At 39.7% G+C, this 26,693-nt stretch overlaps 1 protein-coding gene and 1 long non-coding RNA gene across 2 annotated transcripts in view; one reads left to right on the top strand and one right to left on the bottom strand.

Annotated features, from left to right (window-relative positions):
- eif3ha (eukaryotic translation initiation factor 3, subunit H, a) overlaps window positions 1-26,693 on the bottom strand; it is an 83,183-nt gene that overhangs the window by 35,946 nt on the left and 20,544 nt on the right. The window contains exon 3 of the mRNA XM_082150120.1: window positions 1,798-1,965. Coding sequence (XP_082006246.1) covers window positions 1,798-1,965 — 168 coding nt within the window. The remainder of the gene's footprint in view (window positions 1-1,797; window positions 1,966-26,693) is intronic.
- The window catches only part of LOC309484012, a 168,793-nt gene that overhangs the window by 138,659 nt on the left and 3,441 nt on the right, over window positions 1-26,693 (top strand). The gene's annotated exons all lie outside the window — the stretch shown is intronic.

Here is a 26,693-nt window from a genome sequence, read left to right as displayed (position 1 = left end):
TAAAAGAATTTCATCAAAGTTGTCCAAAGACCAGAACAGGTATTGTTCAAAACTCACGTATAACTTTGAAAGGTTTTGATCCACTTTTAAAAAAACTTTTTATCTGCAAACACGAGTGAAAAGCTCTTGCTGTCGAGTAGGGGTCGACCGATTAATCGGTCGGACGATTAATCGGCCGATTTTTTGCATTTTTTAACATAATCGTCAAGTATCCAGTATATCAAGCCGATTATTAGGCGGGCGCATCTGTGGGCAGCCTAGTGTTGTTGTTGTGGAACACGTGTTCGACGCACGCTGCGCCTAGAGTCATTCTCCAGCAGAGTGAGCAGACCTCATCCAGTGCCTAAGGAAGGAGCTAAGTTCCTTGGAGAAAACTCCTTTATATTTAATTAAAACCTTTTGATATGTTACTGCCAACTTCGAGAAAAAAATATGAATAGGCGACATGACGTTCGGCTACTTTGGATATTGATAGCGTAGTTGAGGTTGCATTAGCACAGCAGAAGGGTTGCTATCATGTCACAATAAGCAAGCAAGAATTTTGCAATTACAGACAGAGAATCTGATACTTTTATTTGTTCTGTTTTGTGTGTCTTATATTTGAGAGGGTTGTCACTCAATGCAGAGAAATAAGTAATAAAAAAGTGGCCATAGGTTAGTGAAGGACTGGCTTTGCTTTGCTAGTGTCGTCGCTAGGGTTGGGTAGCACTAGCTACAGACAGACCCGGTGCTAATACGGCACTGGTGCCTTAACGACCGTTATTTACCGGACCGAATATCAATGCGGATTTCTGTGCTTCATTTCGGTGCTACTGTTATGCCTGTGCTTCTCTTGGATGCTCTGAAAACGGACGTTAGAAACGTGACGCAAGTCAGCAGTTAACTTTAGCATACTGTTAGCTAGTAGCTGGATTAAACACGGTTAAAATGCTGGCCAAACAGTGTAATGTGTGACTGTATTTCACTGTAGACTAGGGGTGGAACATGTATTCGTATTGAACCGAAACGGTACGGCGTCACGGTTCGGTGTATAAATTTACACGGAGAATACATGGTATAAAAATAAATAAAACTCACGTGCAAATTAATTCATGTAATGCGGAACTACTGTTCGCGGGTACGCGGGTTCTTTGGGGACACCTAATCTGTAGCTCTGCCTTAGCTCTGAAGCAGGCTGAGATGTAAAGATTGCAATGTTGGAAGATGGTGTGTGTGTGTGTGAGGGAGAGGGAGACTCGGGAGAGGGAGAGAGGGGCGCGGGCGCGATCGAAAAGTCGCGTGTGTTTAAAGTCGCAAAGTGTTTACTTATATTGTGTGTGTGTGTGTGTGTGTGTGTGTGTGTGTGTGTGTGTGTGTGGGGCGCGGATGCGATCAAACAGTGGAAACATAAAAACATACTCCGTCATTTTGTTTACAAGACATCATTCAAACTGCAAAGTGTTTAAGTTACTGTTAATTAAAATTAAGGAAAACAAATATATTAATCTGAAATGTAGCAAATTAATTTTCAATTCATTCAGGTACAATTACCAAACATATCACAAGTGCAGATTGGTCAAGTGTTCAATAAATGTTTTTGTTGAGAAATCTTGTCTATCTTAAGTAATTATTTGTGTTATATTTTATCTTTCAAATAGAGGTTAAAAACAAGGACATAATCGGCCAAATATCGGCCAAAATAAATCGGCAGCATTAAATCGGCCGACCCGGATTTCAAAAGATCGGCATCGGCCTGAAAAATCGGTCGACCTCTACTGTCGAGCCCTGAATCCAGGGTTATTAACTAATGAGACTCACCATAAATGAGCACCACAGACTCTTCGATGGCGTGCTGGTAGCTGAACTGTGAGTCCAGAAGAGCTCGGCTGACGAAAGACCCGTAGAACGTGGACTGATACCAGCCGACGTGAAGATGGTCGATGTTCACGTGCCGGAGACTCCTCATCATCTCCATCTGGTATTGAACTGGAAGAGACAAAGAGAGAGAGAGAGAAAATGAGTTTATATCTGCTTTATGAGAAATGATGGTGGTGGGTAACGAAAAGTTTGACATTTCCAGGGCCGTTCATTAGTCAAAGCGGAAGGCTTCGAGCTGGTGCATCATGGGAGATGCTGGAAGAACAATGGCTGGGTGGGTTCCCAGTATCACTTTTCCCCAGTGCACTTTCATTTGACCAAAACAACTATAACACAGTGACTTCCCAACATTGTGTGACGGATTAGAGAGCTCCACGTCATTATTACACACCTATATCGAGATACTAGCACAGATATGATAAAAATTTAACAAGTTATTATTGGATGACATGTATAAAGCATAGACAACATGCCATTTAAAAGGCAGAATAACTATTTATTCCTATTATAGAGGAAGCAAGAAGAAAATACATAACATTTTAAAAACGCATATTTGTATTAATAGATAAAAAAAATAACATTAAAATATCGAAATAAAAGTTGTGCTTAAATTGTATGCAGTGTTTAAAAGCAGAAACAACGCTCACATCTCAGTAAAAGTGCTCACACAAATACAAAAAGTGTTACTTGAACTTTAAAAGTTGTTAAAAGAATTTCTAGGTTTATGAAATTTAAATGCAGATGCTTGCCTTAAACTGAGCGTCACACGGAGGCGTTTCATTCCTGAATGAATGAATCAGTTGAATGAATGATTCAGTTGAATAATTGACTCAATGACTCATTAAGAGAGTCAAATGCTTCGTTTCTGAATGAATCAGCCGTCTGAATGAATCGATTGAAACTCAAATGACTTGCTGCCACCTACTGGTGGTTTCAATTTCCCATATAAAGTATAATTTCAAAATATCTACTTGTTTAAAATATCAAAACATTATTCCTGCATGTGAAACAGCTGGTTAACCTCTGATCTGCATTAAACGGTCTGTGTAAAAGCATCGAAACGCCACTTTAGATGCAGATTCTGTGTTTCTTCAAAAAGATTAATTTTGATGATGCCGATTTCATTTGAATGATAACAGCCCTATTATGTCTTATTATTTTATTGAATTTATTGATTAAATGTAAGAATTTGACTTAGAAGATGGTGCATACGTTTATTTGGGTAAAAAAATATAATTAAAAAAGCCTTTATAAAAGGTAAAATGCCCATAAAAGGTAAGAATCTTTTGGAAAAGATGATTTCTGTCACTGCTGTGAACTGACCACCACACAAAATATTGAGAATATCATAAACTTTAGTAGTCAGCTGTTCACGGCAGTCCTAAACCTGACAAGATACCAACACACTCAGCAAAACATCATCTAATTTTCGTTGTCAATAAAATCCCAGAAAATAGAGATATAATTGTCAATACCGCAACACCACCTACGAAAACTACATCCTAATCCGATAAGCCTCAAGGCAAATTTTAGGTGCGCTGTCTGTAAAAACACAAGTCAAGCCTCTGCAAGTTTGCAGGAGTGATCCGGCACAGCCAGACAGAAGAAAAGAGAAAAGAAGGGCAGCAGATTATGAGGAGAGATGTCAAGTCTGCAGAATGCCAGGTGAAAAGGGGACAGCGTGAACTTTAACAAGGATTTACACAGGGACAGCTCACTTTCAGATGGAGAGGAGAGAGGCAGAACACACGAGACCGACTGCTTATAAATAAACCCAAGCTAATGTGTAGTGCACACTCCAGGAGACAGTGCTAAAGACACTGGGATTCTCTCCGAGGAGCTCGAGTCAAACACATGCACTGGGGAAAGTTTAATTGCCTGTGCCAAGCTTTTCCGGTGGGATAGAGATGCGTGGGATGACTCGAGGAACGTCGGGATCCTGACATGCTGTCGCCACTCGTGACTGTACGGGATTACAGCTACACCGGATGAAAGCAGGAAAGAATCAATCCTCATGGAAATTGCCTTGAAGAACGAAACGCCGGCCTAAAGTTGATAGAGCATTGGGTTTTTCTCTGGATTGAGGATGGGCCTGAAACACACTTCATTCAACAATACTTCCCTGTTGAACGCAATTATGTAAGCCGTTGTGCTTTAATAGTTGTAACAAACCTCAGAACTCAATAGAGTTACTGAACTTCAGAAGTTTCTGGCCAGTTGATAATTCCTAGAATATTACAATCGACTGCTGGCGGAAGATCCTTCTCCTATTTAGCACCTAAACTTTGGAACAGTCTCCCTAACATTGTCCGGGAAGCAGACATACTCTGTCAGTTTAAATCTAGACTAAAAACGCATCTCTTTTACCTGGCATTCACATAGAACATTACACATTTCTATTATTCAAATCAGTTAAATGATTATTAGGCTGCATAGATTAGGTCAGCCGGAACCGGGAACACTTCCTTTAACACCTGATGTACTCGTTACATCATAAGAATGGCATCTACGCTAATGTTAGTCTTTGTTTATTCCGAGGCTTACTGAAGTCGACCAGATCCGGGCCGTATCCAGATCAGATGGAGGACCTGCACCTAGACATGACCACTACGCATGATGTAGTCAGCCGGATCCGGGCCGTATCCAGAGCAGATGGAGGACCTGAGCCTGGACACGTCCACAACGCATGGATGTAGTCAGCCGGATCCGGGCCACATCCAGATCAGATGGAGGACCTGCGCCTGGACATGTCCACAACGCGTGATGTAGACAGCCGGATCCGGGCCGGATCCAGAACAGATGGAGGACCTGCGCCTGGACACGTCCACAACGCATGATGTAGTCAGCCGGATCCGGGCCGTATCCAGAACAGATGGAGGACCTGCGCCTGGACATGTCCACAACGCATGATGTAGACAGCCAGATCCGGGCCGTATCCAGAACAGACGGAGGACCTGCGCCTGGACATGTCCACAACGCATGGATGTAGTCAGCCGTATCCGGGCCGTATCCAGATCAGATGGAGGACCTGCGCCTGGACATGTCCACAACGCATGATGTAGACAGCCGGATCCGGGCCGTATCCAGAACAGATGGAGGACCTGCGCCTGGACACGTCCACAACGCATGGATGTAGTCAGCCGGATCCGGGCCGTATCCAGATCAGATGGAGGACCTGCGCCTGAACACGTCCACAACGCATGGATGTAGTCAGCCGGATCCGGGCCGTACCCAGATCAGATGGAGGACCTGCACCTGGACACGTCCACAACGCATGGATGTAGTCAACCGGATCCGGGCCGCAACCAGATCAGATGGAGGACCTGCGCCTGGACACGTCCACAACGCATGGATGTAGTCAGCCGGATCCGGGCCGTTTCCAGATCAGATGGAGGACCTGCGCCTGGACACGTCCACAACGCATGATGTAGTCAGCCGGATCCGGGCCGTTTCCAGATAAGATGGAGGACCTGAGCCTGGACACGTCCACAACGCATGATGTAGTCAGCCGGATCCGGGCCGTATCCAGATCAGATGGAGGACCTGCACCTGGACACGTCCACAACGCATGATGTAGTCAGCCAGATCCGGGCCTTATCCAGATCAGATGGTGGACCTGCGCCTGAACACGTCCACAACGCATCCCTGAAGTGCCAGCCTCATCGGCACTGATCCTCAACAAACTCGTCTCCATACCGGCGTGACTTCGATCTTCAACCAGATGGAACTGGATAATATTGTTCCAAACCAATCTGACTTCTGACCTGTAATGCTGCCTGAATCATAATCATCCGCTGTTCGTTCATTGGCCAGAGGAGAACTGAGCGACTGAGTCTGGGTTCTCCCAAGGTTTTTTTCTCACTTCTGTCCCTGATGGAGTTTTGGTTCCTTGCCACTGTCGCCTTGGCTTTTGGCTTGCTTAGTTTTTTGGCTTGCTTAGTAGGGGACATTTAATATTCAACAATATTACTAATCTGCCTTAAGGTGGATGACGCAATTTTCTTCTAGAAACAAACTTTGTTGTATTATTTTCATGTTATCACTGTGAAGCTGCTTTGATACAACCTGTATAGTAAAAAGCGCTATATAAATAAAGGTGACTTGACTAGACAAAATAACATCCATGTTGAAAAGCAACACTTACTTGCATTCAGACATTTCAAAATGCAACAACAAACAAACAAAGAACGTGCTTGCATATAGAAGTATTACATTCAACAGCACTGTGTTTACAGTCTCGAGGAAGAACGGCCTTCGGAAACACAAAACAAAATAATCAAAAAGACACAAACTATTAATCAGGATGGATTGAATCAGTCTCAACAGGTGTGTGTCTCAGGCCCTCTTGACCTCTCAACGTCATTACATCCACAGACACAATATTTCACCAAACAAACAAACTCTCATCAAATATCAAGAGGATTAGGCCTCGATCACAGTGTGCGTGTGTGCAAAGGACAAACTCAAGTCTAAAATTGGTGTTGGCTAAATAATAAAAAGCATCAGATGAGATCCGTTAACTATAATATCTCCCAAAGGAGACTGAAGCAGTTGAACTCAATCTCATGTGTGCAGGAAAGCATATGCACTGATAAAGATGAGTCTGTGGTGAAGTCAATTCTACAGAAAAAACAATGTAATTTCTACATGAAAAAGGTAGTTCAGGCAAGAATAAAAAAAACAACAAAGTAAATCCTATATTAGTGCTCAATTCAAGCTTGCAGAAATTAAACGTAAATCTCAATGATATAAAGTTAAGTAAAACCTACTCAACTTCTCTAATACTGGTGTTCCCATCATGCACTGGGGCATGAATTATTAATATAGGTTGATTTCACACATTCATACTCAAAAACGATCTATCAAATGTTACCATTGCTGTATATTGTGTACCAAGTATTGAAGTCTCTGTTCAAATGCCATTTACTTCTTTAATATAGATACAGTATGGAATCTATACAATACCTATTGTAATATTTACTTGGATGTTTCTAAGCATACACTTTAAAAGTGTGGTTTAATTCAGTGTTATATTGTTTGAGTAAATTTTTTTATTTTTTATTTACTTAACTTAGTTAAGTAGATGCTACTTAATTCTATAATGTGAAATTAAATTAAATATAAGTAAAATTTACTTTAATCCTACTCCTAACAATGTGCCATTCATATTTTATTTTGAGTTATTATTATTGAATAATATATTCTATTTATATTTATTTGAGGATTTATCACTTATACAATATTTTTCAATACATTTTATTTTAGGAGTTATTATTAGTAGCAGTAGTATTGAATACTATAAGCTATTTATATTTATGTTAGGACTTATTATTATTATTGAATAATATGTGCCATTTATATTTATTGTAGGAATTATTACTATTGAATAATATATGACAATTACATTTATTGTAGGAATTAGTCTTACTATTATTAAATATTCCACCAATCACACGTAACGACGCACTGGCGAAACCTTTCCCTTTGCTATCACCATCTTACGTATCGGATCGGTCCCAGAGCTGTGAGCGTGGAATACACCGAGCACAAGCGTTTGCTTTGGCAAATTCAAGCGTGCCCATCAGGCCTAACAACTAAACTCATCAGCGCTCGCTCCTGACAGGCGACGCTGAATATGAATGAGACCCCGAGATGTAATTTGTTCCTAAACTCTTGGTTGGCTTCCTCCGAGCGAATGCACGAGGGGGCGACGTTTTAAAGAACTAAATTGAAGCCAAACAAGCGATTCAAATCTTCAAGCCCCAAAATAAACACTCTCAAGGCCCCGCTTCCAGTGGAAAACCAGCTCTGCCACAGTAAACAATCCCACAGTGCTGTAGCAGCGGAGGGGTATGAGGCAATACATTCAGCCGAGATGCAATTTGCATTCCTATGGAAGCCTCACGATGACACTTCCTTCATATGAATCCCTCTAAAAATACCCCTCTTAAATGAGACGAGGACCTTCACGCAATTTTTACAATAGCCACCAGATGATGAAACATCACAACAACGAGCAACAATGGCTTTTACATCTACAGCAAAACATTCAATGTTTTTTGGGGGAAAATACCATATAATGTGGGATCCAAATGCTAAATATCAGACGTCGGTTATAAAACCTTTGCATTAAAAGGGTGAAACACCACAACCAGGGTTTGAAATTAAGTTTCACTCACCGGACAATTTTGGCTAATAAATTAAGTGACTGGCCATTCAGAACTTCTACTAGCCAAGCGAGTGTGAGTGTGTGTGGTGTGGTGTGTGTGGTGTGTGAGTGAGTGTGTGAGAGAGAGTGAGTGAGTGAGTGAGTGAGTGAGTGAGTGTGTGAGAGAGTGAGAGAGAGTGTGAGAGAGTGTGAGAGAGTGTGAGAGAGTGTGAGAGAGTGTGAGAGAGTGTGAGAGAGTGTGAGAGAGAGAGAAAGCGAGTATACACACATACATACACAAACAAAGTAGTCAACATTTTAAGAACGTTGGTATACATGTAAGCACCATATAATGTGGGATGCAAATGCTAAATATCAGTCGTCGGTTCCAAAACAAACATGCAAGGATGTGCCTTTACATAAATGCCTTTTGAACAAGACGATAACTCGCTCCCTTGATCTGCACAGAAAGCCGAAGAGAGCCGGGAGAGAGCAAGGAAAGCCGGGATTGCAGAGCATTGCGTCCCATTGTTGTGACGACTAAGGGTTTTCACTGTGGTTGTATAAGTCAAAGGCTTTTGTGCACAACTGGCACTTGAGGGCCAAACCCCACCCGACCTGAGTTACTCAGAGTTACGCCATCACAGAGAGAAACATTACTTTCATGAAACCCTGGGTTGTGCTGTCAATCCTCGAGCCGAGTGGGAGGAGAGGACGTCATTACCTGGACGAACGCTGACATTGGATTTATGCCCAAAAAATTCTTCCCCTGACGAAATCCACCATTAGACCAACACGGTCCTTCTATGTAGAGTGACACAGGTAATAAGAGCTCGTGTCAGGCGGGAGAATAATATATTGCCTTTCTTTAGACCCGATTTCTAAGTGTCAGGGCAAACCATGAATTCAGTTTGGCAAACAGGCCCGTCAAACACGAGAGCAATAACTGGCGTCTAGAATTGCACGCTTTCACATCCAGCACTTCTCGGGTCATGTTCCGCTCAGGCACACGTTGTAATTCATCAAGGCATGGAGTTGCAAATGGATTGCTTATTATTGGCCAGGCCTGATAGACTTGAGCCGTAGGCCAGAAGACATGAAGTATAATGCCAGCGCAATTTCATTCGAGACTCTTTTCCGCACGTCCATTATTAACAGTCTGGCGATGCCAAACAGAAACGGCACACGAAAGCGAACATCAAGGGCATGTTTTGCAGCGCAGGTCCATCTGTAATGTGTTCTCGCACGCTTTAAACACTCACGACACGCTTCTGATTTACGAGCGATTCGCAGTAGTGCACGAACCGGCCGAGGGAAAGATGTTCCTGATCATGTTGGATAACGTTCGAATCCTTGGGGAATCTGCATAGATGGTCGGATTACAGGCACTAAAATAAGCAATAACCAAACCTGATGTTTGGGTTCAATAATATTGATCCAAGGATAAGAGGAAATGAGTTAGATAGAAAATATATGACTTGAAAAACTAATAAAATAACAGTAAATTCTGTAAAATGAAATTCCAGGACTTTTAAAGCACTACTTTTTGGGATTTCAAGGACTACAATCAGGACTTAATCAAACAATATCTATTTTATTTGTGTTTTTTTTAACTCATATTACATAAATATGGTCTCTGATGTTTCACTTCATAGAGATCAATCCACCGACCAGCGCTGTCAGACATGGGAAATATCCCCTTTACCATTGAAAGGATACTATGACAAAGATATCCTTATTCAAAATGATTTTTTTTCCATGAATATATGATTGATCTGAAGAATGAAATTTGTATTATATACTTTTTATAAACTTAATATCATAGCTCTATACCTCAGAAGTAGGGATGTACCGATATGAAAATTGACCGATAACGATGACCGATAATTCTTTATTTCTGATAATTCTTTATATCTGAAAGCCGATAACCAATATATTGGCCGATAAATCTAAATCCAAGTTTTTATATAATTTTTGAGAGCCTGATTACAAAAACAAAAGTCTCATCATTAAAAGCCATGACCTAAACACACAATTATAATGTTCTCATGATCATTTTATGTAGCCGATTTGACAGATTTGCGCTGTTCATGTTGCACTGAACTGTATTTTCCCTTTTGAAGTGATTCCAATCATATTTCAAGCAATTTAAAGCCATCATGTTGAACATTGCGCATCTGAAGCGTCTCAGCTGAAGGAGATAATCCATTATTTATCGGCTTTCATATATCGGCAAAATTTTCTTATCAGGCTGATAACGATAACATTAAAACTGAACATATATCGTCCGATACCGATATGATGGCCGATATATCGTGCATCCCTTCTCAGAAGGGATGCAGCGATCATTTTGCGTGAAAAGATATTTAATTTTTTTCACACACAAAAAAAGTGAAACATTTTCAAGAATTCAAGCACTTTTCAAATACTACTTCAGAAATATGGTTAAGGACTTTCCAGGACTTACATTTTAAAAAGTCAAATTCAAGCACTTGTACGAACCCTGAAATAAATGACTGTCAAAACACGACACGCTTCTGATTTACGAGCGATTCGCAGTAGTGCAAGAACCGGCCGAGGGAAATATGTTCCTGATCATTTGGATAGGAGACGTTTAACGCTCAAATCCTTGGGGAATTTGCATGGATGGTCGATTGCAGGCACTAAAATAAGCAATAACCTATTTGGCTTCAATAATATTGATCCAAGGTTTAAAAAAAAATGGTCTAATGGAAAATATATGACAAATAAAATAAAAATGAATGTCAAAACACTACAATTGGAGGACAAGGAAAAAATGCATTTCATTCTCTTCAACATGTCAACGTATTTTGAGTAAACTAGTCTTTTTTTCCCCTCTTGAAGCCAGATGTTCTCTTAAATGTACTTTTACTTTAGACACAACCAACTGTGTTTATGTAAACCTTGTGTGTATGACAGTATTAATGCAATCAGACTGGAAAGATAACTTAGCCCAGAATCCACATGCTGTTTAACAGGCTTTTAGTGCCGGTGCGCTTCAGGTTTACGCGCTCAGAACAGCGCATGTTAAAACAGCGCATCAGCACACGAATTAAGCGTTTAACCTGCAAGGCTTTAAAGCACATGCAAATAGTGAACTTTTGTGAATTGCATTGATTGCATTGCGTTAACATGTGATGTGAATGTACGTTGAGTTGTACAATATGTTGATTTGGAAACTGCAACTGATGGCACAATACTACGATATTTCTTTAAAAGCAGATCGTGGAGACACTTTAATAGTCCACGATAAAAAAACATCGTGACATCGCACACCCCTAACTGGAGGATAAGGAAAAAGTGCATTTCATTTTCTTTAACATGTCAATGTAATTTGAGTAAATCAGCCTTTTAATATCAAATTGTTTCAGAAATCAAGTTCCAATTGGTAAATAAATTCTGGCATGAAGCCAGATATTTTATGATAACTCATTTACAATAGTATTGCATTGCATTGATGTTATTGTATTGTTCCCAATACAAGAAAGTTTTCCCATTCATGACGGTGCACACAAGATTAACAACCACTACGAAAAGCTTCATCTACAACATAGCCGAAGATTCATGCCTCAAATAACCAGAGCGCCACAGCGACGATTAGACAAATTACAGCCCGACAAGTCAAACCAGAACCTCCAAGGCTAATCATCATGGATTCCAACTTCATTTTTCCTCCCAATGAACCCTGAAAATGAGCCACAACCAAACCGAAAGACAATGCCACGGCTCCTTCAGGCCACAGCGGTGACAATCAAACAGATCGAGATCTGCATTATACATGCGTCTCAGCTTTCCAAAGCTGCAATTCTCTAATTTGCTACGGCTGTGCGTGATGGGACTGCAAAATGGCCCATCCGAAACACCAGCTTTAAACCAAAAAAAATAATATTATAAACCAGATGATTTGAAACCACAACTGTGCACATTCAACCCACAAAGGTCAACACCGGGGCCTTTGACACACACCATTCTTACATTTGGAGTAACAAAATGTCTCCCGTCGGGGCAATCGACTGCGTCACTGATTCTGAAATTCATGAACTCTGCCAAGCCCAACACCAGATGCAGAACGGGAAGCGGGATTTTGGTTCATTAAGCACAAACCATGGTGAGAATTAATACGAGACAGCAGGCCAACCGCATTACCTCACTCTAGAGCCTTGTGGGCATTAGTCAGGGTAAACGCCATATTTAATTTAACGCAAATGACACAGGCTTTGGCGTCAAGCATTTAGACTGGAACGTTCTGTTGCACTCAAGGTTGTGTGCCGGATTCAGGATTGAAGAACTGGCTCTTGCTCAATTCATCAGTGTGATGTTCAATTGAATTGGTGACAGAAAGTTAAATTAGAAACCGAACGCACTGGAAAAGGAATTTACTGAACTTCAACTCAGGTAATGCATTCTGTGAAAAAGCGTTTTTCCATCCGAGCCAACTTATTAAATTATGAAATTTTAAACTTGTATATCTGGCCTACAAATATTCAAGACTTCTCAAACGTTTCAAAATAACTTTTCAAAAACTTTGCTTTTCTAGTTCAAAATAGGGTTTTGAATTCATTTTTTTTAATTTTTTTTTATGTTCATTTTAATTCTACTTTATTACATTTAAACAAACTGCATTTAAATACACGCTACTAACTTTGGTATTAAAAAGGCATTCTCACTTTAATACCTCAGTTTTTAAATCCCCCACCACGAGCATTAAGTCAATAAAGAATTAGTATGACTCTTAAAGTCCTCCTGTGGTGAAAATCAAGCTTTTAATGTTGTTTATGTGTCTATGTGGTGTTTTTAATACGCTTTAAGACAAACCATGTGTAAAGTCGACAGCATTGCTGAGTATTTTCTCCTTAAAACTGCAGTGAACCAAAGACAGTCTCAAAAACACGCTTTGAAATCGCTGGTGTTTCTGACGTCACAAACTACCTTGTAACCAATCAGATCAACGTGTGATCGTCAACCAGTGGATCTCTGAGCTGAGTGAGTGAGTGGAGGCGGGGCTCATTTGCATATTCATAGAACCATGCATACTAAATGAGGCAAGGGTGTCGAGTTACATTCAAGATATTTGAAGGCATAAAGAAATTCAAGGGAAAAAAACACTTAATATGTAATTTTAGTGATCAAAGATGAGTTTTAAGGGATATGATTGACTATTGGTTCCATTGTGTTTTGTCCGGTCTAGTCAAACAAACAAAAAAGTTGTCTTTTATAAATTCCCATGTCCATTCAGGGTTAGATGAACCCACAACCAGCCTAAAAACCAATTAGTAGAATTTGAAATAATTTTGCACATCTTTAACAAAGTGGATTTGGTGGATTTAGATGTGGATCGGATTCAACAGTCGGAGGGAAAGTTTATAAAGCACATTCTTCATTGAGACGCCAGCAAGGCGGCATGGAAAACCTCAGAAAGCCTCAAGAATCCCACGGGAACAACGAGGTGCGCTCAAAGCAAGAGAAGCAAAAGGAGGGGCGAAGAAGCACAACAGCTTGAATGATGGGATGTATTTGTCAAATGAAGGGTTGCTTTGGTCGAATCTTGTCCCATTAGAGGCACAAGATATTGACTTGTATAAACCAGCCTGATGTTTATTTTCCCCTCTGCTTTTCCGCAGCGCTGCGTATAAGGGTGTCAGGCACACACAGGGCTCTCTTAACTAAGATTAATTGCAGCTAATCTGCGATGCCCGGTGGAACAGAACAAAGCGAGCCTCAGATCCTATTATGCTGCCGCTCGCGAGGAGAAAATGAGCCGGCCGACGACGGACGAGATGAGGGAGCTCGATGTGTTTGCTTCCAGTCACACATGCATCTGTCAAGAAGACGGCCAGAAAACACGTGCGCCGGTGCGTCACAATGACATTCCCTATCGCTGGCTAAGGCTAGAAAAGAGAACAGAAGGAAAATAGATGTTTGCGCTTTTCAAACGCCATCCTTGTGCACATCTGCAGATGATTTCATGTTTTTAAGTCAATACAGAATTAGCATGAGTCCCCCTGAGGTGAAAATCCAGCTTTTAATGTTGTTTATGTGTCTATGTGGTGTTTTTAATACGCTTTAAGACAAACCATGTGTAAATTCATAAGTCGACAGCATTGCTGAGTATTTTCTCCTTAAAACTGCAGTGAACCAAAGACAGTCTCAAAAACACGCTTTGAAATCGCTGGTGTTTCTGACGTCACAAACTACCTTGTAACCAATCAGATCAACGTGTGATCGTCAACCAGTGGATCTCTGAGCTGAGTGAGTGAGTGGAGGCGGGGCTCATTTGCATATTCATAGAACCACGCATACTAAATGAGGCAAGAGTGTCGAGTTACATTCAAGAGATTTTAAAGGCATGAAGAAATTCAAGGAAAAAAACAACACTTGTTCTACAGAAAGCATGCCTGGCGAGCCTCTAATTACCTGTAGGAAACTCAATACGGCAACATCAGAACGAGGACATAAGCAGCAAGAGCTCAGGGATTCGCTCATCCCTCACCAACAAGCTCTTGTTCCTCTCTCACATCTGCACCAGGACTATATCTTCTCTAGACTCAAGAAGAGGACAAATGCAACAATGAACCACATGGTTCACCATGAACTTCATATTTCAGGCAGTCAATTAAGGGGGAATCCTCTTGGGAGGCGAAACAATAACTGTTTTACGCAGTGGCTTATGGCAGCCGCCGGATGAAATATGGCCCTCCGGAGATCAGATTATAACCAGCATTACCCAACAGCCAAACACTAGAGCTACTGTCATTGCTTTACATTCTCATATTATCATTGTTATGTTTGGCGTCTTCACAAAAGGAAAAACGAAGAGCAATCTGAAATTACTTGAATGGCAGGTTGGATGCTTCAAACAATTAAAAATGTTTGTTAACATGCATTAGGTTTTATGAAAAACACATTTTTACAATATCGAACTGTCACTGTCCCGCTAGCGCTCTCTTTTTATTCGCCATTTTTCATATAATGTAGTAATTATTATAAATGATGTATCATACGAAAGCTTACGAACTCAAAATTCATCTTGTGAAACCTTTTTGAAATTGTTGCGTTACCATAGAAACGGTACTCTAGATTATTTTATCAAGCTCCTCCCTTATTGGGGGACTTTATAATCAAAACCTTTTCTAATCTTGACAAATCATGTATCGTCGGAAAGGTCTGAGTCTCAAGGTTCCATCTTTTGTAATAGAAGTGATATTTGGACTGAAATGAATTAATTTAACAGGAGAATGCATCAAGAAAAAAATAAATAAAGAAAAAATTATCAATGGCGTGTCTCACCCAGTGTCTATTTTTAATATTATGCCAAAAAAAAAAATCTCATGGGAACTTAAATTTTTGTAATATCAAATTTATAATACAACTTGGTTAGACATATGGCTTTGATTTTATAACAATTTTAGAGAAACTTTTAATTTACAGCAAATTTTTACTTTTTTGAATTTCATACTTCAATTTTCTTTAGTGCTTTTACTTTGTCTAATTTAAAACAAGAGAAAAATTAGGTCTATTTTCCAAAGCATTCTTGAATTACAGCCAGTTAAGTTTGGATATTGCATTTTCCTGTTTATTCTCAAAAAGGGGGATGATTGTTTATTTGTTTGATCAGTGTTCTTTCAATTATTGTCTTATGTTGTACATACTGTACACTTTTTCATTGTATGCTTGAAATAAAATGACAAATAAAATAAAAAATGCTATATGCTATACTGGAATAAATGTAAATGCTGTAAAAATTGTTAGTTTGTGATACCTAACGTAATAACCATAAAAAGTTACCAGAAATGAATCATCCAAGCCATTCCAGATTGCCTGGTTGAATTTTTGTTGTTGTTGTTGACTAAAGTCTACTAATACTCAGAGCTAGCAATCATGTAGTTACTTAAAATGTAAGGTTACACTCTAGACATTCTACTATATTAATATTAATTTACAAATTAAGTTGTAAAATCTCCCAATGACCAGCAGGAGCCCAAACTTCACAAGCCTGAAGCCCAAACTCACTCTTCCACCGCCTTGCAAACGCTGCCATTTCCTTCTGGAAATGCAAATCAAGCTTGTAGATTAATTAGCCAACGTGATACGATTGTGACATGTCAGTTCACAACCTTTCATAATTTGACAGATGGCGTTTAATTCTGTTGACGTGTTGGCAAAGTGTAACTTCAGTCGCTCTGCTGCTGTTCGGCTGGAGCGCCAATCTGGGAAACACTCCGCCTGTCACAACCTTCTCAACCACTGTTTACAACCAATCCTTCAGTCTGCAATGATCCAACTGAAGAAAGCATTAGAATGCTCATGTTAGCATCTCACAATTATACAAATCACAGCTGTGCAATGCTACATTTTCCAAACTTATTTGGGGTTTCTTTGGTTTATACTTGCATCTGGATTTCAGTCAAATTATGACTACCAATCTTCTTGCATAAATGCTATTTAGTTGTTCTTAAGTTGCCATTAAGTCAAACTTTATAAGAGTTTCTTGTCAGTTCTGTAAAATAAATACTAGAGTAAATGTATTTGTTTATAAATAAATTAACTATTGCCTGTATATTAATTTTTGCTACATCTTCCCAAACACACAAGGTTCAAAATGCCTGATTTTATGAATTCCAATGGATTATACAGTCATTTGGGATTAATTGATAATGATTGTTAAAGTCCACGATAAACGGAAGTTGCAACCGACTTCAGAATATTCTGAGAGAAATTGAATATTGGATGATAAAAAGAGGGGCATGGCTTGTTGATTTTGATTTCATGCCGTCTTTAATAGAAAGATAGCTTATTTTATTTAATGCCATGTCAGCATCTAAGGCTATTTTCATGGCAAAAATGTGATTACAAAAATAAAAATATCATAAATACAATAAAACCATGCAAACAAACACAAGTAGTCATATTATATATATATTTTTGAAATTAACATGAAAAAATCCAAAACCTTTGCAGGCATAATCTCACTAAATAAGCCCTCAAGTTAAATAACTTCATAAAAGAGCATTCTACTTGTGTTAAACCCAGGACCGTCCAATAAGATATGTTTAACAGAGAGGGGAATCTTAAAACAGTCATTTTTGCTTAAAGGTGAAGACCAACTCTATGCATGAGTCAAACTCGTGTGACCTATAGGACATCTGGAGAACACCACTGGATCACATCTGGTTTCAATTGTGATTAAAAGTTTGAAATGTTCGGATGAATTTCATATAGTTTATTCTTGCACTCCTCTTGCCACTTATCCAATATATACTGACTAATAATAGGTTTCCATCTTTAATATTATACGTCCCTGCAAAAGCAGTTTCTCCTGTTGAATTGATATTTGTATTCACAGAAATTTCCCCAAAAACAAGAAGCTCCAATTCTACTTCCTAAGATAAAGTAAAAACTTTTCTAAGGTTACTTAACTTGCACGAATGAATCGTTTACCACAAGACTTGTAATGTGCACTAACAAAATAAAGAGGCAATTTTGATTTCATGCCGTCTTTAATATTATACGTCCCTACAAAAGTAGATTCTCATGTTGAGTTGATATTTTTATTCACAGAAATCTCTCAAAAAACACAAAACTTTAATTCTAAAGCCCAGGTTTTGCTGTCTGTGGAGAGAGACTTAAGAGTGATTGGAAAACACAGACATCAGTGGCACTCGAGACGTGACTTCATGCATTCGAGCGCTTCTCTTCATCCGACTCTGGAGTCACGACGGCGTGATTCCCGGAAGATACGCGTGCTCGTCACTGTGGCTGATCTTCCAGCACTCGTGATTAATTATGCTTTGAGAGATCGAGGTGCAGAGCAATCCACTAAAACCCTGGACGGGACACATTCAGTGGTGGCATCAGGGACCATTAATAAATCAGGCCATTTAAGTAGAAGATGGGAACAGCGCCAGGGTCATGATGGCGGGCCACGTCCCCTGAGAATCCAAACGGGAAATGGCTTGTGATTCCTCACTGATTAACTTACCCTTAAGGTGCGCATTAGAGCCGAGGTTCAGGAGCTCGACTGGTTTCCCGGAGAAACCTCTACGGGTTTACAATTAAGTTTTGTCAGATTACGGTTGAAATGTCAAAGTCAAATTTAATTCTAAAGTCAAAGTCCCTCTGTGGTGAAAATCCAGATTTTTAATGTTGTTTATATATGTTTTTAATGTGCTTAAACCACGTGTAAATTCATAAGTCGACGCCATTGCTGAGAATTTTCTCCTTAAAACTGCAGTGAACCAAAGACAGTCTCAAAAACACGTTTTGAAATCGCTGGCGTTTCTGACGTCACAAACGACCTTGTAACCAATCAGATCAACGTGTGATCGTCAACCAGTGGATCTCTGAGCTGAGTGAGTGGAGGCGGGGCTCATTTGCATATTCTTAGAACCACGCATACTAAATCAGGCAAGGGTGTCGATTTACATTCAAGATATTTTAAGGCATGAAGACATTCTTTTCAAGGAAAAAACGCTTAAATGTGTCATTTTGGTGATCAAAGATGAGTTTTAAAGGATAAAATGATTGACTACAGGGAGGACTTCAAGTTTCTTTCAAAATGGAAATGGCAGATTGACCTCCCAAGAAAGAAAGAGAAAAGAAAATGTGGCAAACACATTAAAAGTAAAAATAACTGACTTGGAACTGTTGAATTATTGAAAATTAGTGCCATTTAAAGTGTCATACCATGACTGGATTTTCAATAATTCAACACATTCCATCACCTATTTCCTATTCCTACATATACCATTAACATGGTATAAAGTTACTTGTGCTGTGTTTTAAGACTGTGAATCGCACGCCCGGAGCATTTAAAAAGCTTTTTGAAATCTAAGGACGTGCTTCAAGCCAGGGGAGTTCAGGATGTGCATTTCTTGTTTGTGATTTCACCAGTGTAAGTGTAACCACCACACACTTCTTCCCCGAATGTGCCAAATCTGCAAAAGCGCGAGTCTGAGAGCATTAAGAAAAGGAGAGGGAGGCAAATCCATATAGCCAGTCCAAAATCCAAAATTAGCCAATCACCATCGAGTATTTCCCTTTCAGCGATTAGGAGTGTTGAGAAAAGTAACATGGCGGAGGCGGCTATCTTCCCTTGGTATATCAACCAATCATCGACCAGACATTGAACTGCTGCCACTGATGTAACTATGGAGAGTAGAGATATTGAATATTTGATCGCAAACTAATTTATTAAACTACCATTCAAACAACAGCTACAAATTAATAAGGAATGTTGTATATAGGCTTCAGCTTCACTAATAGGGCTGTGGCGGTGAAGGAAAGTAATTGAGTGGCTCAATAGCGTGATGCGTTATCGCCATTTATTTATTTATTTTGATTTATTTGTTACTATATAAATAAGTGTGACGACGTGGTCAGCATGCACAAAAACGAGGACATTTTCAGTAACCGAAACTGAACCGCGTCTCTGCGCATTGAAAGGCTGTCACTCAGCGCACGGTCACATTGTTACGGTAACACACCGTCTCTGAGTCATTAAAGGATTAGTTCACTTTCAAAAACATTTTTGCTGATAATTTACTCACCCCGATGTCATCCAAGATATCCAATTTCAGATACAGAAATTAAGGTTTTTGAGGAAAACATTCCAGGATTTTTCTACATATAATGGACTTCAATGGCAACCAACTATACCAATGTTCAAAGAAGGTTCAAATGTCCGCCTCAATGCAGCTTCAAAGTCTCGACACGATCCCAGTCGAGAAATATGGGTCTAATCCGGCAAAACGATCGGTCATTTTCAACAAAAAAATAGAGCCCTTTGAAACGGCATTGATTTGAACTTCAACATTCTGGTTGCCATTCAACTCCATTGTGTGTAGAAAAATCCTGAAATGTTTTCCTCAAAAAACGTAATTTCTTTTCCACCGAAGAAAGAAAGACATGGACATCTTGGATGGCATTGGGGTGAGTAAATTATCAGGAAATGTTCATTTTGAGGTGAACTAATCCTTTAATAGAGACAGACAGGTAGGCAGGTAATCGCACGCGCTCAGTCGATCAGTACAAATCACCATGATTAACTGTATTGTTATTAACTTGTTTAACATTCAATACACATGCATGAAGGTAAAAACAAGAAGGGTATAGCCTTATGAAAAAAGGAAACACGCGAAAATCGTGGATACTTGCATTCCTGTGCGGTGCTACAATATTGGTTATCGCGCCAGCCCTATTCGCTAAACGACGAATGTGCTTTTAACATGGACATTTAAAATGATTTTTTGCTTTAAGTGATAGGCTAGGACTAGCTGAGTGAACTTATATTTATATTCTCTATAGAAGTGTATAGAAGTGAACAAAAAAGCCATATTTAAGTAAAATTGTGTGCCTCTGTTTTAAAACCCACCAGCCGCCACTGAACATGTCATCAGGAGTTGGACTTCAGTTGGTTAAGTTGATTACAAAGCGGTTGAAAACCTCTGACCCGCCCGACGTACATGTGAACAGCACAAGCCAGATGGAAAGTGTGTTTTATTCAATGCACAGGGTTAGATAAGCTTATCTAAGGGCCACATTGTGGGCTAATCTCAGAGAAGCGCACATGACTGGCAGTGCCTGTCCCTGTAGGGTCCGTTCAATCGATAACCGGCGCACACCTGAAGCTGTGTCATCCCAACCTCGCTTCACATGAGCTCAGTGAATCTGCAGATCCCTGGAAGCATGAATCAGGCTCAGGGTCACCGCTTTCATTGATGCGTGCAGATATTCACACTGTAATCAAGCAAACTGCATCTTTTCTTCCCGGCGCTCACGCTGATACTGGGATGAGCTCCGGTGTAATCAATCCACTCTCTCCGACTGTTTCCAACGTCAGTCTGGCAGACGAACAGGGAACAAAACCCTGGAGAGATGTAAAGTCTGTGAAATGTGGAGCTTAAACTTCAGAACAAGATGCTTGTTCAACTCAGGAAGGTCTGAAAAGTTTTTGAAAAGTTTCTTCTGCTCATCAAGGCTGCATTTATTTCAAAAATAAGATAAAAAAATACATGATCCTTCAGAAATCATTCTAATATGATGATTTGATGCTCAAGAAAAAAAAAACAATAATTCTGATTATATCATGTGCTGCTGCTGAAGATTGTGGAAACTGATGTATTTTATTCAGGATTCTTTGATGAAAAGAAAGTTTAAAAGAACATTTGAAATAGAATCTTTTGTAACATTATAAATGTCTTTACTGTCACTTTTGATCAATTTAATGCATCATTGCTGAATAAAAAGTATTGATTTCTTTAATAAAATATACTGAACCCAAACTTTTGAACAGTAGTGTCAATACTGAATTTAAGTCAATTCATCTTTATATAGCACATATATATATATATCAGACCGTTGCACAAGGCACTTAAGACTCTGACTATCTTAAAGGTGCAATGCGCAACATTTCATGTTAAAAAATAGTTCTGCAAAAACTCAGAGACTTGTGCATTGCACCTTTAAGTAGGACTACACTGCAATGCATTCTGGGTAAAATAAGACACTTCAAAACAAAAAAACATGGCGGATCGAGTAAGCGCAGTTTACCCCAGCGGAAGATATGTGTGTGTTTGGAGGAGTATAACAGTTACAAGGACATTTTACTTGAGAAATTTAGCGGAGAATGTAGTAACAAGAAGAAATGTTTAAATTATGAGCCATTTTCCCTTTTCTTTTGGCTGTTTGTAATGTAACTGATTGTTACTGCCGGTTGCCACGGTAACAGAGTCTTAGACCTGAGTTAGCCTGGGGGTAAGGTAGTCTAATGTTTTTGGTCTAAATTAAGTCAGTCTTTATTTTTGTGAAACAGTCTAACTTGCATTAGCCTAGTCTATGAGCACATTTTAGACTTGTCTAACACTATAGACCGGTCTAGAATAGCTTTGTGAAACCGGCCCCTGGACTCAGAGCCTTGCTGTAGTGATACTGTACTAGACTAGTGGCTTTGCATTGTTTTGATCCTAGTATTGATCCTGAAGTACAGGTGTGTTTGACTCCTCTACATGAAGAGAGAAGTTGCCTGTTCAACGTGATCCGCCTGTTAACTCCGTCTCATGGATCACACTCGCAGCTCATCAGTCATTCGGACGCATCAAGCGCACGGTGTGTTTCTCCTGCATGATGAGTAATGGGATGTGGAGAAGTGCTGCCGAAGGAACGTTTCTTATGCCTCCTCCTGCTTTTCTGTTGGTTATTCCCTGAAGTTTAACAGATGACACATTACTCGGTTTCCTTTGTATTGTGATCGTCTTAAAATGGAAGATAAGCTGAAAGGCTGAGGTTTGTTTTTGTTGGAAATATTTGCTTTCACTTCAGAGTTTCACTTTTTCTCCGGCTAATCTAGTTTTCTACTATTTTTTGTTGCTGTCATTTGGATAAATGAACAGCTGTAATGTATTCCGCCACAGAATAAAACATTTTAAAAGATAATTGCGACTTCTCACAATTGCGAGTTTACATCTTGCAACTTGACTTTATACCTCAGTATTGTGAGTTTATTTCTCAGTATTGTGAGTTTATAGCTCAGTATTGTGAGTTTATATCTCAGTATTGTGAGTTTACATCTCACGATTCTGACTTTATATCTCCCAATTGCGTGTTATGAAGTCAGAATTGCGAAAAGTGAGATGGGCCTGTCTGCGGACTGCAAGACTGGGGGCGTAACTTGAAGTTGTCCAAATCACAACCGAATCACACGAGATGTCAGAAGAACGAGATTTTGTTGGCAAGATGGCAGCTCGTTCAGAGACCTGTATAAGAAATGTCCATACAGTAACACATTTTGGTACTGTTTCTGGAGTTGATAATCTATTAAAAGTTTTTATTTATTTAAAACTAAACCGTCCTCGCTTGGCGTTGTTAAGTATTTTACTGGCTGGCGTGGTAATAATAATGCTGCCTTGCTCTCGGAATTGGCGTAAAACGACTTTCCTTGGTATAAAATGTACATGAACACCCTCCAATTTCAAACTTGAATGCAATGAGCTCGAAATCACGATTTCAAAAGTTGTAAATATCACATTTCTGATAGGATGTGAAAGCAACATAACTATTTGCGGGCAATAACAATATAAGCTAGCTAGCCAGGGTAAACATTAGGGTAATTTGGGAGCTCACTCTGTAACATTCAACGTGTAATGTTATTTATTTCCCCTCACACATCGCTGCATTCAGAATAATGCAAGTTTCTTAGTTGTGATTACTTGACGTATATACTTTTCTGTATAAGTTTATGACTGTTTCCTCTGTGATTTGTGTGCAGCTGTTGTGCTTTTGAGTGACGATTCTACATTTGTGTGGGCCACAGTTATGATTCAAGTCAAGGTTCTAGTGCTAAAATGATTTTAATCATCATAATATAACATTCACTTCTACATTAAGGCCAATTTATACTTCTGCGTCGGGTGCGCGTAGAAGGTACGGCGTAGCATACGCATTGACGTGTACCATACGTCGTACCCTTCGCCGTACCCTGACGCGCACCTCCTCAAAAATGTAACTACGCGTCGCGGCGACGCGGACCGCAAGATCTGTGATTGGTCGGCTGGATAGCATCGCGTTTCTCCTACGCATTTCCGGAATGATCTTCTGCACTCTGCATCGCCCGCCCGCCATTTTTAAATTCCGAAGATCAGTGAAGAGCCATGGAAATAGACCAAGTGACCGAGAGATTGCTTGAAGTGCGGAAATACAGCCATCTGTATGACTCCTTCAGTCGCCATTGCTCGTAGAAACCTAAACTCAAAACAGCCGCGAGGAATGTAAACACAGTGGAACATTAAAACCCACCCGCGCCAACTAGCGTTTCGGCGGTGTAACTGCAGAGCAACACAGACATTCGCAGAAGTATAAATGCTCACGACGGCGTCGCCTACGTGCGTAGCCTACAACGTACACTACGGCGTACACTCGACGCAGAAGTATAAATTGGCCTTTAGACTAATGCTTTTTGTTTTAGGCAATAAGCCAAACATGTTTTACACTTAAACTTTTCTTTTGTCAACAGGTGTGGTAAACTGGAACTCCTTTTCAGAGGAGTATAAAAAGACCTACCGCATTCCCTATCTGATCTCCCGTTGCATTCAATGTTCAATTCAATGTTCAATTCAATTCAATAAAAGTTTATTTGTGATAAGTTTGCTTGTAGTTACTGAGTCTCAAAGTATCATAAGATATTTGACAGTTGTGCATTTAGCTGTTTATTAGTGTTGTCAAAAATTCGTTTGTCAGCACATCAGGCAATATGACATGAACAGATGTTTAAAATTATTTATTTAAAACATGAAAAGATGTTTAACTATATTTATAAAAAAAAAATGTTTTAGACAAAGCACAATTTCAAAAGAATAGCTATATTAGTACTAGAGGTCGACCGATATGGGTTTTTTCAGGCCGATGCCGATGCCGATCTTTTGAAATCCGGGTCGGCCGATGGCCGATTAATGCTGCCGATTTATTTTGGCCGATTATGTGCTTGTTTTTAACCTCTATTTGAAAGATAAAATATAACACAAATAATTACTTAAGATAGACAAGATTTCTCAACAAAAACATTTATTGAACACTTGACCAATCTGCACTTGTTGTGACCTTGAGATATGTTTGGTAATTGTACCTGAATTAATTAAATTAATTTGCTACATTTCAGATTAATATATTTGTTTTCCTTAAAATTGTAATTAACAGTAACTTAAACACTTTGCAGTTTGAATGATGTCTTGTAAACAAAATGACGGAGTATGTTTTTATGTTTCCACTGTTCGATCGCATCCGCGCCTCACACACACACACACACACACACACACACACACACACACACACACACACACACACACACACACACACACACACACACACACACACACACACACACACACACACACACACACACACACACACACACACACACACACACACACACACACACACACACACACACACACACACACACACACACACACACACACACACACACACACACACACACAAATATAAGTAAACACTTTGCGACTTTAAACACACGCGACTTTTCGATCGCGCCCGCGCCCCTCTCTCCCTCTCCCTCTCTCTCTTCCACACACACACACACCATACTCCAGCATTGCAATCTTTACATCGCAGCCTGCTTCAGAGCTAAGGCGGGGCTACAGATTAGGTGTCCCCAAAGAACCCGCGTATCTAACAGTAGTTCCGCATTACATGAATTAATTTGCACGCGAGTTTTATTTATTTTTATACCATGTAACGTTATTCTCCGTGTAAATGTATACACCGAACCATGACGCCCGTACCGTTTCGGTTCAATACGAATACATGTTCCACCCCTAGTCTACAGTGAAATACAGTCACACATTACACTGTTTGGCCAGCATTTTAACCGTGTTTAATCCAGCTATTAGCTAACAGTATGCTAAAGTTAACTGCTGACTAGCGTCACGTTTCTAACGTCCGTTTTCAGAGCATCCAAGAGAAGCACAGGCATAACAGTAGCACAGAAATACGCATTGATATTCGGTCTGGTAAATAACGGTCGTTAAGGCACCAGTGCCGTATTAGCACCGGGTCTGTCTGTAGCTACCCAACCCTAGCGACGACGCTAGCAAAGCCAGTCCTTCACTAACCTATGGCCACTTTTTTATTACTTATTTCTCTGCATTGAGTGACAACCCTCTCAAATATAAGACACACAAAACAGAACAAATAAAAGTATCAGATTCTCTGTCTGTAATTGCAAAATTCTTGCTTACTTATTGTTGTGACATGATAGCAACCCTTCTGCTGTGCTAATGCAACCTCAACTACGCTATCAATATCCACCGAACGTCATGTCGCCTATTCATATTTTTTCTCGAAGTTGGCAGTAACATATCAAAAGGTTTTAATTAAATATAAAGGAGTTTTCTCCAAGGAACTTAGCTCCTTCCTTAGGCACTGGATGAGGTCTGCTCACTCTGCTGGAGAATGACTCTAGGCGCAGCGTGCGTCCACAACAACAACACAAGGCTGCCCACAGATGCGCCCGCCTAATAATCGGCTTGATATACTGGATATTGGCCGATGCCGATTATGTTAAAAAATGCAAAAAATCGGCCGATTAATCGTCCGACCGATTAATCGGTCGACCCCTAATTAGTACTTGCTCCACAGTCTAGTTGAGGTGGGACAATTAGAAAAAAACAATACATTGCAATTTGGTTTTTAGCAATACATTATCAATACCTTGGCAGTGGCATTAAAGCATATTGAAACTTGCTTTACTGTATACAGACAAAAACAAGCATTTTGAAGATGTCATCTCAAAGGTTTATGTTCTTGAACAGCTAAGAGTCAGTTTAGTTAATTTGAATATGTTCAGTTAAACTTGTGCGAGAAGGGGCGTGACTTGAAGTGACGTAACTTGAAGGGGCGTGACTTGAAGTGGGCATAACTTGAAGTCTTGCGGGGTGCAGACAGATTCTATTGGAAAAAGTCGCAATTACCCGTTTTATTTTTATTGCCGTGGCGGAAACAAGATTCAATAGTTATGCATGTAAGAAAATATCTAATTTACTTTTCTGCAGTTTTACATATTGTAGTGTTGACATTTGTCAAGCTTGAACATTCAAACCTGTCAAAATCAAAATGATAAAACAGATGCTTTTTTATTTAATTTATTAGATTTAAAAGT

This window comes from Leuciscus leuciscus (genome assembly GCF_965113295.1).
Source record: "Leuciscus leuciscus genome assembly, chromosome: 20".
NCBI classification, from domain to species: Eukaryota; Metazoa; Chordata; class Actinopteri; order Cypriniformes; family Leuciscidae; genus Leuciscus; species Leuciscus leuciscus.
Note: the sequence above shows the minus strand (reverse complement) of the source record. Positions and strands in the feature narration are given on the sequence as shown.